This window comes from Betta splendens, chromosome 19, assembly GCF_900634795.4.
Source record: "Betta splendens chromosome 19, fBetSpl5.4, whole genome shotgun sequence".
Taxonomy (NCBI): Eukaryota; Metazoa; Chordata; class Actinopteri; order Anabantiformes; family Osphronemidae; genus Betta; species Betta splendens.
The window spans coordinates 7,765,261-7,780,179 of NC_040898.2; the positions used below are offsets into that span (position 1 = coordinate 7,765,261).

The 14,919-nt window shown below is 45.8% G+C and overlaps 2 protein-coding genes across 11 annotated transcripts in view; both read left to right on the forward strand.

Annotated features, from left to right (window-relative positions):
- Positions 1-2,957, forward strand: part of LOC114858710 (NACHT, LRR and PYD domains-containing protein 12-like) — a 351,989-nt gene extending 349,032 nt beyond the window's left edge. For all 8 annotated transcript variants that reach the window (XM_055504733.1, XM_055504731.1, XM_055504732.1 and 5 more), the window contains one exon: positions 1,172-2,957. In XM_055504733.1, coding sequence (XP_055360708.1) covers positions 1,172-1,707 — 536 coding nt within the window. In that variant the 3' untranslated portion in view covers positions 1,708-2,957. The remainder of the gene's footprint in view (positions 1-1,171) is intronic.
- The window catches only part of LOC114846394 (NACHT, LRR and PYD domains-containing protein 12-like), an 89,491-nt gene that overhangs the window by 12,703 nt on the left and 61,869 nt on the right, over positions 1-14,919 (forward strand). The gene's annotated exons all lie outside the window — the stretch shown is intronic.

The window sequence follows — 14,919 nt, forward strand, 5'->3', positions numbered from 1 at the left end:
CTCTGCTGGTGACGAAGCCTGAAGTTCACTGGTGTTTATCAGTTTAGACAGGAAGATTTCAGTCAGGATCATATTGTTGGTTCTGTCTTCACCAAGATGACATGGAACAAACCAATGAATCACAGTAAAGAAGAAAAGTTGTTGAAAAATCTGAGAGAAAGTCATGACGAAACCATGAGACACTGAATAGTTTCATTTTCATCTTAACCCACATCTTCATCTTTCAGAAGAGTTTTACTCTTTAGTCACTCTTTAATCACATATATTAAATGAGACATGAAATGGTTTAAACTTCTGCATCTTTGTTTTGTTGGTTCTTCACCAGGTTTGTCAGTGTCAGATCACATTTTAAGCAGGAACCTATTAAACAGTTCTTAGTGTTTCTCTCCACTGTAGATGATCAAATGTGCCTCTAATCCAAACTGTAGTATGTAAGTGTGCTTTAACATTGTGTGTGTTCAGGCTGTCAGGCTGTCTGCTCTCAGAGGAAGCTTGTGTCTCTCTGGCCTCAGCTCTGAGCTCCAACCCCTCCCATCTGAGAGAGCTGGACCTGAGCTACAATCATCCAGGAGACTCAGGAGTGGAGCTGCTGTCTGCTGGAGTCAAGGATTCACACTGGAGACTGGACACTCTCAGGTATGGACACAACTACACACAGTGTCTGATGGAGGAGCAAGTAGGGATGTGGAGCTTTATGAACTTAGAACCCAACCTTGGAGTGTGTGATAATAAACACATTCAGACCTTGCTTCCTGTGGTGTCACATTAGTTTGGTGGTGACAAAGTGAGACTGAAAGCAGGTGTCTGACACCAAAATTGAAGTCAAAGCTTTTCTCCACGTCACCTCCTGCTCCGTAGATTCCAAGATAAGGACCCAAGTCCTTAGTTGTTGCTGAATGTCCATCCCTACATACAAGCCTCCATCTGAACACAATCCTACAACAATGTGTGTGAGAGCCATGTAATGTCCATGTCTGCATGTCTCTGACCCCCTCCTCCTTTCAGGGTGGAGCCTGGTGGAGTCCAATACTTGAGACCAGCTCTGAGCAAGTGTAAGTGTGTTTGTACTGAGATCAGCAACATTCAACCATCTTCAAACTGTCATGAGTCATCATCAAACTGATGATAGATCAATAACTGCAGCTGGATTGTGTCTTGTTCTCTCCATCAGATTTCTGTCAACTCATCATTGACACAAACACAGTGAATGAGAACCTACAGCTGTCTGACAACAACAGGAAGGTGACACGTGTGGAGGAGGATCAGTCATATCCTGATCATCCAGACAGATTTTACTTTGGTCCTCAGCTGCTGTGTAGTAATGGTCTGACTGGTCGCTGTTACTGGGAGGTTGAGTGGAGAGGAAGAGTTTATGTATCAGTGAGTTACAGAGGAATAAGGAGGGAAGGAAACAGTAAAGACTGTTGGTTTGGATTCAATGATCAGTCCTGGAGTCTGTTCTGCTCTGATGATGGTTACTGTGTCAAACACAATAACATGGTAACACTCATCTCCTCCTCTGTGTCTCACAGAGTATCAGTGTATGTGGACTGTCCTGCTGGTTCTCTGTCCTTCTACAGAGTCTCCTCTGACAAACTGATCCACCTTCACACCTTCAACACCACATTCACTGAACCTCTTTATCCTGGGTTTGGGTTCATGTTCTGTTCTCCTGGTTCCTCAGTGTCTCTGTGTGATGTGTCGTAGTGAAAGTTTGATCCTGTCAGAGAAACGTTGTCACAGTTGAACATAGTTCAGTTTGTTCATCTCTGTCTCGTTTTCAGATTCATGTTAATAAACCAGTTTCTTTCTGAACCAGTTCTAAATGATTCCTTGTGAACTTCTTCCTCCTCCGCCCTTTAAAGATGGAAGCTCTGATTATTCCAGGATCAAATGTTCATGACTTGTTGTGAAGTTGTTTTCCAGTGAATATCCGGATGTGTCACAGTCTCTGGTCCTGTTCCTTTTTTTAAGTTCCTTACATTCGGTAGTGTCTGGTTCCCTGGTTTTATTTTGAAGTTCTTCCTGTCTGTCGTGCGTTGGTTCGGATCTCTGGTTTTATTTTGAAGGACTTCCTGCCATAATCACTCCACAGCTGTTCCCTGCCATTACCGGTCATTATCCACACCTGCACGTCATCAGTAATCAGTTCAGTATATTTAAGCACCACCTCTCACTCTAGCAAACCGCCAGATTGTTTGCTCGTGTTGCGTGTTATCGCCACTTTCAGCTGGACCCGTCGTGCACCGTGTATCTTGTTTTTACCCTCTGAATCCGAGCCTGCCTAGTCCTTGTCTGCCCTGGTCTTCTGCTCTTGCCTGTTACCGACCCTGTCTGCCTGCCTGACCACGATTCTACGCCTGACTACCTGGTATTGTAAATCAGTCTCTCGTGTACGACCCTTGCCTGTCCCTGACACCGGTTCTGCCTCCTCCTGTATGCGCTGTATGAACTGTCCGTGTATGACCCTGCCTGACATCGACACTGAGTTGGAATAAATTCCTATTGCTACTCATCTCAGCCTGTCCGTGCCGTGCATGTGGGTCCGCCGCTTGACGTTCTGACAGGATGTTTCAGTTCAACAAATGACAAACTGCAACATCAGAGAAGAATCACTGAGCTGAATGAGCGAGAAGCTTCCAGATGTTCACTGATGATGGTTGAATGAAAACTGTTGATTGAATGTTTCTGATCATTTTCTTTCCCTCTAGTAGAAGAGAGCGGATCAGCCTCACATTAAAGTTCTTTATTTACCTTTAACAATAAATAATCACGTTATAATCACAATATAGAAATGTCTATTACTTTGAACTGTGATTATATTATAACAATCACCATGATGTAACATGAGTCATAATAGATTCAGAGTCACATGATGAACCTCCACATTCTGTATGTACTGAAATAATAATGTAATAAAATCTCACCACGTCTGGTTCAGAGTGTTTCTGATTCACTTTCCTCTGACACAGTTGAATCATGTCAGAAGCGTGTTCTGACCCAGTTTCCAGCTGCTCTTTCTCTTCATCCTGCTTTGGTCTAAGTGTCCATCAGTGTGACATGAGTGACTCCCAGCTGGGCTCAGCTGTTCCTACTTCTCTCTCAGGCTGAAGATCCTGGTCACATTCATCCATCAGCTGAAGCTGTTGCTGCTTTTCCATGTTGATTTATCTGCTGGAGGGATTCTTTCCTGGGAGGCTCCCTCACGTTGCTTCTCCTCTGATGGACACAAACTCTCTTTCTCATTCCATCTATTTCTCTGTGTCCTGAATCCTCCTTTGGTTCCAGTTTGAACTGGAACCAAAACTTGAAGGCCTGTTTTCTCTCCTCATGTCTCGTCTCCAGCTCTAAACTTCCTCATCCTCCTCTTTTGTGCTTTCCCACCAACGTCTGTTTCTCTGAGTTCGTCACAAACAAATGTTTGTTGAACTTTGACTCATTGTGAAACAGAAACATCAGCTGTGTTAATGTTACTACAGATCCTGTATGAATCCCTGGTGAGTGTGTGATGTAGTACAAGACGTTCGCAGCACCTTGTGTGTGAATTCTTGGTCATGTGTGTTTCTAAGTATGAGCATAATTTGCTCACGCAGACAAATGTTTTTAATTCAATCACTAATATTTTTCTTAACATTTCTTTTGCAGGTGTAATGGAGAATTACATGTGTTTCCTTATAATGATTTGTTCTGCCCCAACATTGTGTTGCATTCACTAATTGTTATGTCTCATTATTTGTCTGTGGTCAAACACCGCCATCTAGTGGTTTGTGTGGAAATCAGCCTGTAACTGTCTAATAGAGGAAACGGCCCAACTGTGGCACGTGAGCTCCTGGGGTGTGTTCCAGAAAGCAGGGTTGATTAACCTTCTGCTGAACCCTGAACTCTCTGATTAACCCAGAACCTGCTCACCATGAGGATGTCGGTTCCAAAACACCTGAGAAGAGTCAGGTTAATCTACCTCCTGTCGGTAACAAAGAGGTAACGCACGTGCACGGTGTATATATAAAGACGCTGTCAATGGATCACGGAAGTCACGAGTCATCATGGAAACCGAAGCGAAAATAAAAGGGCAGCATATTTCACAGAGGCGGAGTTGGAGGTTTTAATGCTGCCGTATGAGGAATTTAAGCCGATTATTATTAAAAAAAAGCAACACAGCTGCATCGGCGAAGGAAAGAGAGTTGGCAAAAAATAACCACCACCTCCCCTCACCCCATCTGAGGAGCTGGTTCTGTCCCTGAATAAAGGGTGACCAGTGGTTGAGGGCATTCCTGGGGCACTTCATCACACACCACCTCCCACGACAGGAGTAACTTAGTGAAATGTAAGTTTACCACCGTAGTACTAATTTTCATTATTTCTTAGGACTTCAAATGAACCACTGTCTCTGTCACTAGGATATTTGAATCCCCCTAACAGTATGATGCAGGCTTATTTTATTTAAATGTGTAGCGGATTCAAATTATTAATAGTTTGATATTAATGCAAAACATTAATATACCTCGAAGTTGGGGCACCAGGTTTGTTTTAAAGCTGAAACCACGCTTGTATTAATCTAGTCAAAGCCAGATATCAATTCAATGAGTTACCACTCATGAACAACAATAACCACTTTCTTGTGATAAAACCAAATCAGTCTCTTATGCCGTGAATTCTTGTCGCGGTTCAGTGACCTCTGTTTAAATCTGAAGAACAATGCACACAAAACCAGATTCCTTTTAACGTTTTATTAATCTAACACTACTGGATATATGAATAACATAATATGGAAATACTCAAATAAACAGAATAGAAAATGAGAGAACGATCAGAATGAAATGATGAACAGTGAATGAATCAATGAGTGAAACCCAAAGAATGGTCAAGACCTGAGTGTGTGATGGCTTTGATCAAGAGAAAAGAGTATTTGTCTCTAACTAATTCAAATCTAAGGATAATTAATCAATTTGTAATGTTCAATTTTAGCGCTTTGAGAAACACCAGACTTCTCAGAGGATTAGAGATGTTCGTCTTGCCTTAGTTTGGAGCTGTAGCCGCTGTGCAGCGTCTCCCGTTACCGATTGGTTGAGCAGGCGTGCCCTCTCTGGTCCAGGTGCCACGGCCTCTGGGCCAGGAATCGTCGCCCGTTGATGATGACGGCTCAGGTTCAGCGAAGTAACAGTCAGCCAGGCTGGACTTTCCAAGGTGTTTCCAAGCGTCAGCGCTGTTTAAACTAGCCCAAAAGGGAAATGGGCTGGAATCTAATTTAATTGGTTCGATCACAAATAGCGAGTCAATTAAGGACTGGTTGTAATAATTTCAGTTTCGCAGAGTTTCTTGATGACTTTCTAACGTTACAAAAATCGTTGTTCGTTCGTGTTTCTAAGTTTAACTTAGGTTTACAAAATTAACAAAGGAAAATTAAAGAAAAGTAATGCGACGCAAAAAGAAAAAGTGAAAGAAGTTTGAAGATAGAGGGAAATCCGTTTTGCCTTGGGTGTCACTGGTTTAAATACCTCTGGGGCAGTGGTCACTGCAGGGCGGAGAAATGACTTCAACCAGTGGTGAAGAGTTCCACCTCTTTAGATCAGGAATCAAACTATTTGATTTGGATCGCTCCTAAATCTGGATAACTAAGCTCTTCTCTTTTCATCAAGATAAAAGTTCCATCACACCATAACACAATAAACATGTAATGATCACTTTGACACTCAAATAAGCAGAGAAGTCAGGATGGTTAAACAGCAATATTAAATGCATAGAATATTAAGGTCTTATATGTGGTCCCTTACAATGCTGTAACAAATTAAATGTTATTCATGATGCCTGGTCTTGTCTTATGTAACACCCAGTAAACACTAAAACATACACGAATAATAAATGCAAGCAAAATCAAATTATAAATGACTTAATCTGGACATTACTAATTAAACAATTGTAACACTTAAAAATGTGATACAATAATGAGGATACCGAATTGTAGCTGGTGGAAATAGTCCGTGTGTATGTTGCACAGATTAAAAGAAGTAAAGGAGGTGAGTCTCTCTATTTCAACTTTGTGTCTACACACAAAGGAGAGCATGGTGATGAGTTGAAGTCCCTTTGTAACTTTAGGAATTTCCTGGCAAATCTATAGATCAGGCATTGAACATCACACAGAAACCAATCTAATATCAAACTAAAACATTTTGTCCACAGAATACGATGACATCAGTTTCATGGAAGTTGAAAGTTCTGGTGCATCTGAACCAGAACCTGTTTCCAAATGAAGTCTCTCGTTCTCTTTGATGAGCACATTCCACATTTTATGGCTGGTGGTCCCAGTTCTGGGAGAGACAGCTTCTCGGTGATAAATGTGACAGCCTCTCCTTTTGGCATGATAAGCAGAGGTGGAATCCTGTGTGATTTACAGGTAGATCAACAAAGTGGACTCATGGTTCTTTGATATGGACCTTTGAGACGTTGGCGTCAATTGGTGCCTGTGGTGATAGAAGCCAGTCTCCTGTTGTGGAGAAAGATTCAGGGTCCCTTATCTCTGGGGACTGAAAAGGACGTAGGGGTTCTTCAAAGGAGGGAGTTAAGTTCACATGTAGGTCAGGTTACCTCAGTCCAGACGTGGATTGCTACAAATGCATATGCTGCATTGGCTTCTACAATGTTGTAGTACTGTGACTTTGTTTCACAGTGATCTTATGTGTTGCATGGTCTTGCAGTCACTGATGGACAGATGGTTTTATTGGACCCTCCAGAATGCACACAGTCTGGGACATGTGAAAATATAGAAGAGACTGGCCATTTGAAAAAGGCTACACTCGAAATTGAACTACTGAAGCATCGCCTTAAGGTGTCACAATTTACTTAGCGAGCGGGTCACGCTCGAATGATGGCTCCAAGAGTAGTCAGCAGAATCGACTCGTTTCTTTTAAAACAAAATTTATTTCACGGTTTACAAAACCAAAAGAGCTGCGCGAGTACGTCCACACCTCCGCGTCTCCGCTAAGGAGGAAAGAGGGAAACGTTATTAATCACTAGACGGACTGCAGGCAGATGAAGTAAATGATGACTTCCCAATTAAACGTTCGCCTGTGCGATCTTCTTTATACGGTCCTGGGCATTCGGCATCCAGATCACAGATAATCAAACTAATAAATCCCACCAACAACAATCCAAAAAGGCTCCGTGACAAAACACACTGACAACCGTGATCACAGGTCACATAGCGAATCAGGTCGAAACAAAACTCACGGAAGACTCGTCGATGTCTTATAACTTTCACGAACAGACTGGTCGGCGATCCTGTGGTAATGACGACGATCCGACGAGGGACTGGGGGCAAAACTGAGGGAATAAATACTCACTCATAACAGGTGAAAACAATCCCAACAATCAAAACTCGGCCCCAACCGGAACTGACCCTATCAAAACAAAACCCCAACCGGAACTAAACCTGCCGCCATCACATAAGGTTAGGAATTTATCTGAACATTAATGTTACAATTTAAATTTTGAAACAATACAGTAAAAACATGAACTTGCGTGAATTACAACATACCCTGTTGAAACGTGTGACATAGTGATGACTCCCTGAAGATTCTGGAATCATGCACTGACCCTGGTCTTTTGCCTTCAACATTAGTGATGAGATGGTTTGCATCACATTCTACCTAGTTAGTGGAAACAGTAATGAGTTTAATGGTTTTTAAACCAAAAGATTCTGGACAGAAAAAATAATAGTTACCTGCACATTGATACTGGGAAATGACTTCTTACTGACATAGTCTCACTCATTGACTGAAGGAGCTTTAATGGTAAGTGCAATTCATTATTCATGTGTAAAATGAAAATTGAATAACGTCTTTTTATGCTGTGTTTCGCTTCCGTAATCGGTAAAACACATTTGCGATACACTGATTTACTCATTCTCCTTTTCTCCACTTTCAAAGCGAAATAAGAAAAAGGGAAACCGGGGGCGGGGCCAGTCGCCGGACTTTCACAATAAAACGCCCAAGAGCATTTTGAGCGCAACATCGGCACATATTTGTAACTCTTGAAGGATTGCGGTCGTGTTTTGACACACAATGAGACCCACATTGTTAACATTAATCAACGTAAGAATCATTTATTTAAATCATTTATTTAACCAAGCTAGAGGTGAACCCACAGTGTTCCAGGATGCACTGTTGTTTCTGATTCATCGGTCATCCTGATCCGAGGGAAAACAGTCTGTAGCTCTTAGCAACTTGTTTTCAAATAATTAGGCCATTGTTTTATGTTTCTATGCTGATAGATAATATTACATTTTACATGTTCTATAAAGCTCAGCCATGAAGATGTTGAAGATTTTGTGAGTTGGCAGATTTAAACTTGGTAAATAAACATTGGTTAAAAAACATATGGGCAGTTCTGACTACAAATGTTTTGTGAAAAAAAAGGACTGCTGCTTTACTTGTCAGGCTTTTGCAGATATCAGACCCACATGCACAGCGTGGACAGGTTGGTGGTTTAAGAGGTGACAGTCTTTATTACGTAACTTAAGGCAAGGCAAGCAGAGTAATACACAGGTGCACTCAGACGTGAGCACCAAAGGAGCAGGCTCTAATCTTGGTCAAACGGTCGGGTACGTTACCAGTCTTTCCACGGCAAAAGTACAGGCAAGGCTTGATTTCGAGATAACTGTCAGGTGTGCGTGATTAACTGGGAACGACATGGAAACAGCTGAGACGTGGGTGAGACAAGAAGCGCTTCAAAATAAAACCTAAAAAAGACTAAGACATGACATACTATCATAGGAACATGCACATAAGATATTCAATGCAAGGTAGATAGATAGATAGAATACCTTTATTGTCCCGCGATGGGGAAATTACCAAGTTGCAACAGCACAGAGACATATAGACATATATACAGAAGAAATAACACAATAATAATTATAAGAAATTAGAACTTAGAACTCCACAGATTATCAACATCATGTACATATAACAATGAGGTAAGGTGACTGCACCAAACAAAGTGAGTGAGATATTAAAGTGACTGGTGCAATTGCTCTGGAGATGTAGCGTGTGTGTGGCAGTGTGGTAGAAATGTGCACCATGTTATAAGTGTTCATTATAAAGTCTGACAGAAGCAGGAAGGAAAGACCTGCGGAATCTCTCGTTCCCACAGTGAGGGCGGATCAGTCTGTCATGTCATGTCTGAATCTGCTCTCCAGGGCAGACAGTGTGTCCTGCAGTGGGTGGGACTTGTGGTCCAGCATGGATGTGAATTTTGCCAGAACCCTTCTGTCTCCCACGTCTCTCACTGACTCCAGAGTGCAGCCCAGGACAGAGCTGGACTTCTTAATGACCTTATGCACCTTCTTCCTCTCCCTCTCTGTGATGCTGCTGCTCCAGCAGACCACACTGTACAGGATGGCTGATGACACCACAGAGTCATAGAAAGTCCTCAGGAGTGTCCCCTTTACTTCAAACGACCTCAGCCTTCTTAGTATGTAGAGTCTGCTCTGACCCTTCTTGTACAGTGCGTCTGTGTTGTTAGTCCAGTCTAGTTTGTTGTTAAAGTGAATAACCAGGTACTGTCTGGATGTTCATTCCCTGAATGTTCACTGGAGGAGGGGGTGTAGACTGACATCTGTGGAAGTCCACATCCACAAGTCCATCTCCTTGGTCTTCCCTGCATTGATTAGAAGGTGGTTCTGCTGACACCAGTCCTGGACCCTCACAAACTGGGCACGGTTTGTGAGGTAGTTCTGTTGGCTCTCTCGCAGCGGTTGTCTCTCTTGCCGCCCGGGAACTCTCTCCTGTTGCTCCAGCCGAAGTAGACATCCCTGACACATATATTAGCCTCTAGCTAATAAGACACATGGACACAATCTCTTGTCTCAGTTTTGCATCGCTCCACTCGCTTCGCTTCTCACCGCCGAGAGGTCAAGGAGGGGGGGTGTCCCTTTATTCAACATGCAGAACAGTCAGTGACGTATGTACAGAGAGATCGTCTATAGTGACAGTCATCGCACTCTAACAAGTTCAGTATCCACTCTGTCAGGTAATTGTCCACACCAGCTGACTCCAATTTGTCCCTTAAGAGTATGCTATTAAAGGCACTCAGTGCTGCTGGGCTTCTCAAAGTGGGCCAGGGAACGATGGAGGAGGTAGATGATGGCGTCCTCTACTCCTATGCCAGGCTGGTAGGCAAACTGCAGCTCACCATGCAGCGCAGTTTATGTAGAACCAGTCTCTCAGGTATGATGACTACTAAACCAATACCTAAGGTAGGTGGTGGAAAATAAAAAGATCCTTTCACTCATCTGCTCTGTACATACAGTAACACCTTGATGTTGTGTGACGGATCATCTGATCACACACACTTTGCCACAGAATCTGCCTCACAAAGTTGATGCGATGCACATTAGGGCAGTCATGGCTCACAATGAGTTCAGTTAGTGAGGCAGGTTGAGTGGCTGTTATTCTGCAGGTAAAGCAGGCTCTGAGACAGGAAGTCCAATGATAGAGCATGTGTAAACAGCCACAATAAACTGTAATAAATCACTGTTTAGAATACTTGCAAAGATCGGCACAACATTAGAGCGTCTTCCTGGGCATAAGAGCATCAACCGGCCAAGCAGGAGGACGCGATTTCAGTCTCATCATAAACTGAAAATCACCGTAAAACCGCAGATGCGCTAAATTCTTCCGCATCAGGTGTCGACAAGGTCGTGATATCGCTGCAGTCTAATGAAGCAGGATGCACAGAAAACTTAGCTTTGTTGGCAGGTGATTCTGTAAGTGACGGTGGCGAGCTGACTGACCTGTCATTCCTTTAACAAATGCCATGTGTCCTAACGTAATCGACAGTTGTCAGCACTTGGTTAAATAAATGATTTAAATAAACAATTGTTACGTTGATTAATGTTAACAATGTGGGTCTCATTATGTGTCAAAACACGACCGCAATCCTTCAAGAGTTACAAATATTTGCCGATGTTGCGCTTCAAATGCTCTTTGGCGTTTTATTGTGAAAGTCCGGCGACTGGCCCCGCCCCCGGTTTCCCTTTTTCTTATTTCGTTTTGAAAGTGGAGAAAAAGAGAATGAGTAAATCAGTATATCGCAAATGTGTTTTACCGATTTACGGAAACGAAACACAGCATAAAAATACGTTATTCAATTTTCATTTTACACATGAATAATGAATTGCACTTAATGCACGGACCGTAAGTGTTCACAGAGTCATGATCACACTAATGAAGACTGGAGCTAAAACCCTGCAGAAAATGTGGAATAATGTCTTTGTCTAACTTCACTGTGTCACTCATGGCCTTGATGTGAAGCTCCTCAATGCCTGAAATCACTTAAAGTGACCGTAACACAGTTATTTTACTTACGATAAGTATTTATGTGCAGACATAATTAAAACATATCAAAAGGCAGCACAGACAGTGCAGGTTCAGCAGCTTGATTCTACCTTTCCATCCATCCCTGTACATCTGGTTCTGAAACACACACTAGTAGTAGAACTTCACATGGACGACAAACAGACAGTCAGTTTAACACATCAGTGAACAGGTTGAACTCCTCCTCTGCTTCTTCCCTCTGTGATGGAGCTGCACTCCTACAAACAATGTCCTTCCTGTTTCTGAAGCATTTCAGGAACAAGAACAGGGCAAACCTGGATCAGCTGATTGTCTCCTAAAGAAGAAGAGCATCAGTCAAAGGGTCCAGTCGAAGGATGGACTCATTCAAACCTTCTAAGAAGGAACCATGACCTCTGCTGCCTTCTGCAGCTGTACACAATCTATGAAGACACTTTCTCACAGCTCATTGAACTCATAACGTGTATTTACTTATTGTATAATCTTTTATTTTACAGTATCAATACCCTGCTCAACTCGTTATCTGATACTGTAACTAATGTAAACATGAAATAGTGGAACAGCCAGACAAACGCTTGGTTGAAAATCCTTCTTCTTTGCTCTGATTGAACATAAAACATCATCTTTTAGGTAAATAAGAAAACGTTGACTTGAACATTACAGTTTCATTAAATTAGTCCCAGCAGCAGCTAAGTTACTAAGAACAGAATGTAACATGTTGGAAACGTCTGATAGTTTGGATCTCTGTCATCCTGTAGCATTGCTGCTTCCATGCCATATAAACAGAGAGGGGGCGGAGCCTCAGTGATCACGTGATCCAGGAGCGAACCCGAACCGAAACCGAACCGTCTCCAGTGAGTTCTCCATTTTGCGAGAACAGAGCAGACGGAGAAAAAGTTAAATAAACACCAGAAGGAAGAGGAAGAAACGTTGAGGAGGTGAGTGTTTAACAACGTTATTGTTACTGAGTCTGTTTGTTAATGTAGAGGAAGAAAAGACACGATCCACTGCTGTAAAACGAACACTGACAAGAACCGGATGTGAGGAGTTCGTGTTCAGGCTCTGGTTGTTGTTTGTCACTGCGGTCAAATGAACCGTCGATTTTGTTGAAGTGCGCGATTCGTGCGATACTTACGGTAACAGTGTTTCCATCTTAGAGAAGCACCTAGTGAACAAGGGAGATGATATTAGACCTAACGTCCTAACAAAAAATACTGTAAACTGCAAAATATCAGAAATTATGGAATTTACTGTGTACGTTTGGAAATATTCACTGATGAAATGTATAAAACACAACTGGCCTCTATTCTTAAACTTGCCTTTGAATGAAATGTGTCAGGACTCGGGCAGGCGGCGGACCCACATGCACAGCACGGAGGCAGGATTATGATCAAAAAGAGGTTTATTTTCCAAGGCACGGTCAGACGGTCCAGGTCATACACGGAGGAGTTCAATAAGCAGTAAGCAAGGGAGCAGGCAATCTCTGATTAAATGTCCAGGCAAGGTTCGGTACACAAGTAGGCACAGCAAAAGTACAGGCAGGGATGAAACAAACTCACGGTCAGTAGTTAGTCCAGGGTCAGGCAGGATACTCAAGGCAACACAGGAACACGAAACACGGGAAACACGGGACACTAATGAAACTCGCAACAGTGAAGAAACACGACAATCTGGCAACTGGGGTCTGTGAGTGGTGAGGCTATATACTGGTACTGATTACTGATTGGTAACAGGTGTGGATACTGGGAACCGGAGGGTGACGACTGGGTAAACAGGAAGTTAACAAAATAAAACAGGATGTGGCGTGACAACAAGACATGGCGTGACAACAAGACATGGCGTGAAACATGACAGTACCCCCCCCCATGGCGCCTTCCACGGCGCCCACGGAAGCCCCCCCCCCGAACCAGGGCGGGCGGAGGGTGGTCCCAGGCGGAGGGACCGAATCCCTACCCCTCAAGGCACACGAGCAGGGTGGGTGGAGGGAGGACCGGGGGAGGGCCAAAACACGAGTCCACACGGCAAAACCAAGGTCCATGAACGGGGAAGACACGAAGATCAGGGATTCCTTCACGGAGGGTGAAGGCGCGGCGAGATCCTGCCCAGCCGCCGCTGAGGCAGAGGGGCACACCCAGTGCCCTTGGGCTGGGCCAGCGTCCACGGGGATCCCCCCCAACGGCGATGTCCTCCTGGCGGACGCTGATCCAGGAGGCTGAGGAGTCGAGGCGGACGGCGCCGCAGGAGGCAGCGCCATCCAAGCAGCAGGATGCGCCGAGGGCGAGGCCACCAGTCCGACAGCCGAGCCAAGGACGAGGCAGGAACCAGCGGCGTCCTCCTTGGACCACCGCGACGAGAGACAGGAACCAGCGGCGTCCTCCTTGGACCACCGCGACGAGGGACAGGAACCAGCGGCGTCCTCCTTGGACCACCGCGACGAGAGACAGGAACCAGCGGCGTCCTCCTTGGACCACCGCGACGAGAGACAGGTGTAGGTGCGGCCGGAGCCGGGCCGCCAGGAACCGATGCAGGTGCGGCCGGAGCCGGGCCGCCAGGAACCGATGCCGGTGCGGCCGGAGCCGGGCCGCCAGGAACCGATGCCGGTGCGGCCGGAGCCGGGCCGCCAGGAACCGATGCAGGTGCGGCCGGAGCCGGGCCGCCAGGAACCGATGCCGGTGCGGCCGGAGCCGGGCCGCCAGGAACCGATGCCGGTGCGGCCGGAGCTGCGACAGGAACGACCCCCTCCTGGAGGTCGGCAGGAACAATGACGAGCGCGACCCCCTCCTGGAGGTCGGCAGGAACAATGACGAGCGCGACCCCCTCCTGGAGGTCCGCCGGGACTGCGGCTGGCGCGACCCCCTCCTGGAGGTCCGCCGGGACTGCGGCTGGCGCGACCCCCTCCTGGAGGTGCGCAGGAACTGCGGCTGGCGCGACCTCCTCCTGGAGGTGCGCAGGAACTGCGGCTGGCGCTGCCTCCTCCTGGAGGCCGGCGGGCGCTGCGGCTCCGAGGGTGACAGGGACTGGAACGAGCGCTACCGGGCCGACAGGAACGGGGACTGGAACGACCGCTACCGGGCCGACGGGAACGAGACCAGAGGCGGGAACGCCCTCAACTTGGCCGACGGGAACGCCCTCAACTTGGCCGACGGGGACGGGAACAGGAACTGGAACGGCCGCAACATGGCCGACAGGGACTGGAACGGCCGCAACATGGCCGACAGGGACTGGAACGGCCGCAACATGGCCGACAGGGACTGGAACGGCCGCAACATGGCCGACAGGAACAGGAACGACCTCTACTTGGCCGACAGGAACAGGAACGACCTCTACTTGGCCGACAGGAACAGGAACGACCTCTACTTGGCCGACAGGAACAGGAACGACCTCTACTTGGCCGACAGGAACAGGAACGGGGACTGGAACGGCCGCAACATGGCCGACAGGAACGGCCTCAACACGGCCGACAGGAACAGGAACAGGGACAGGGACTGGAACGGCCGCAACATGGCCGACAGGAACGGCCGTAACATGGCCGACGGGAACGGCCGCAACATGGCCGACGGGAACTGGGACG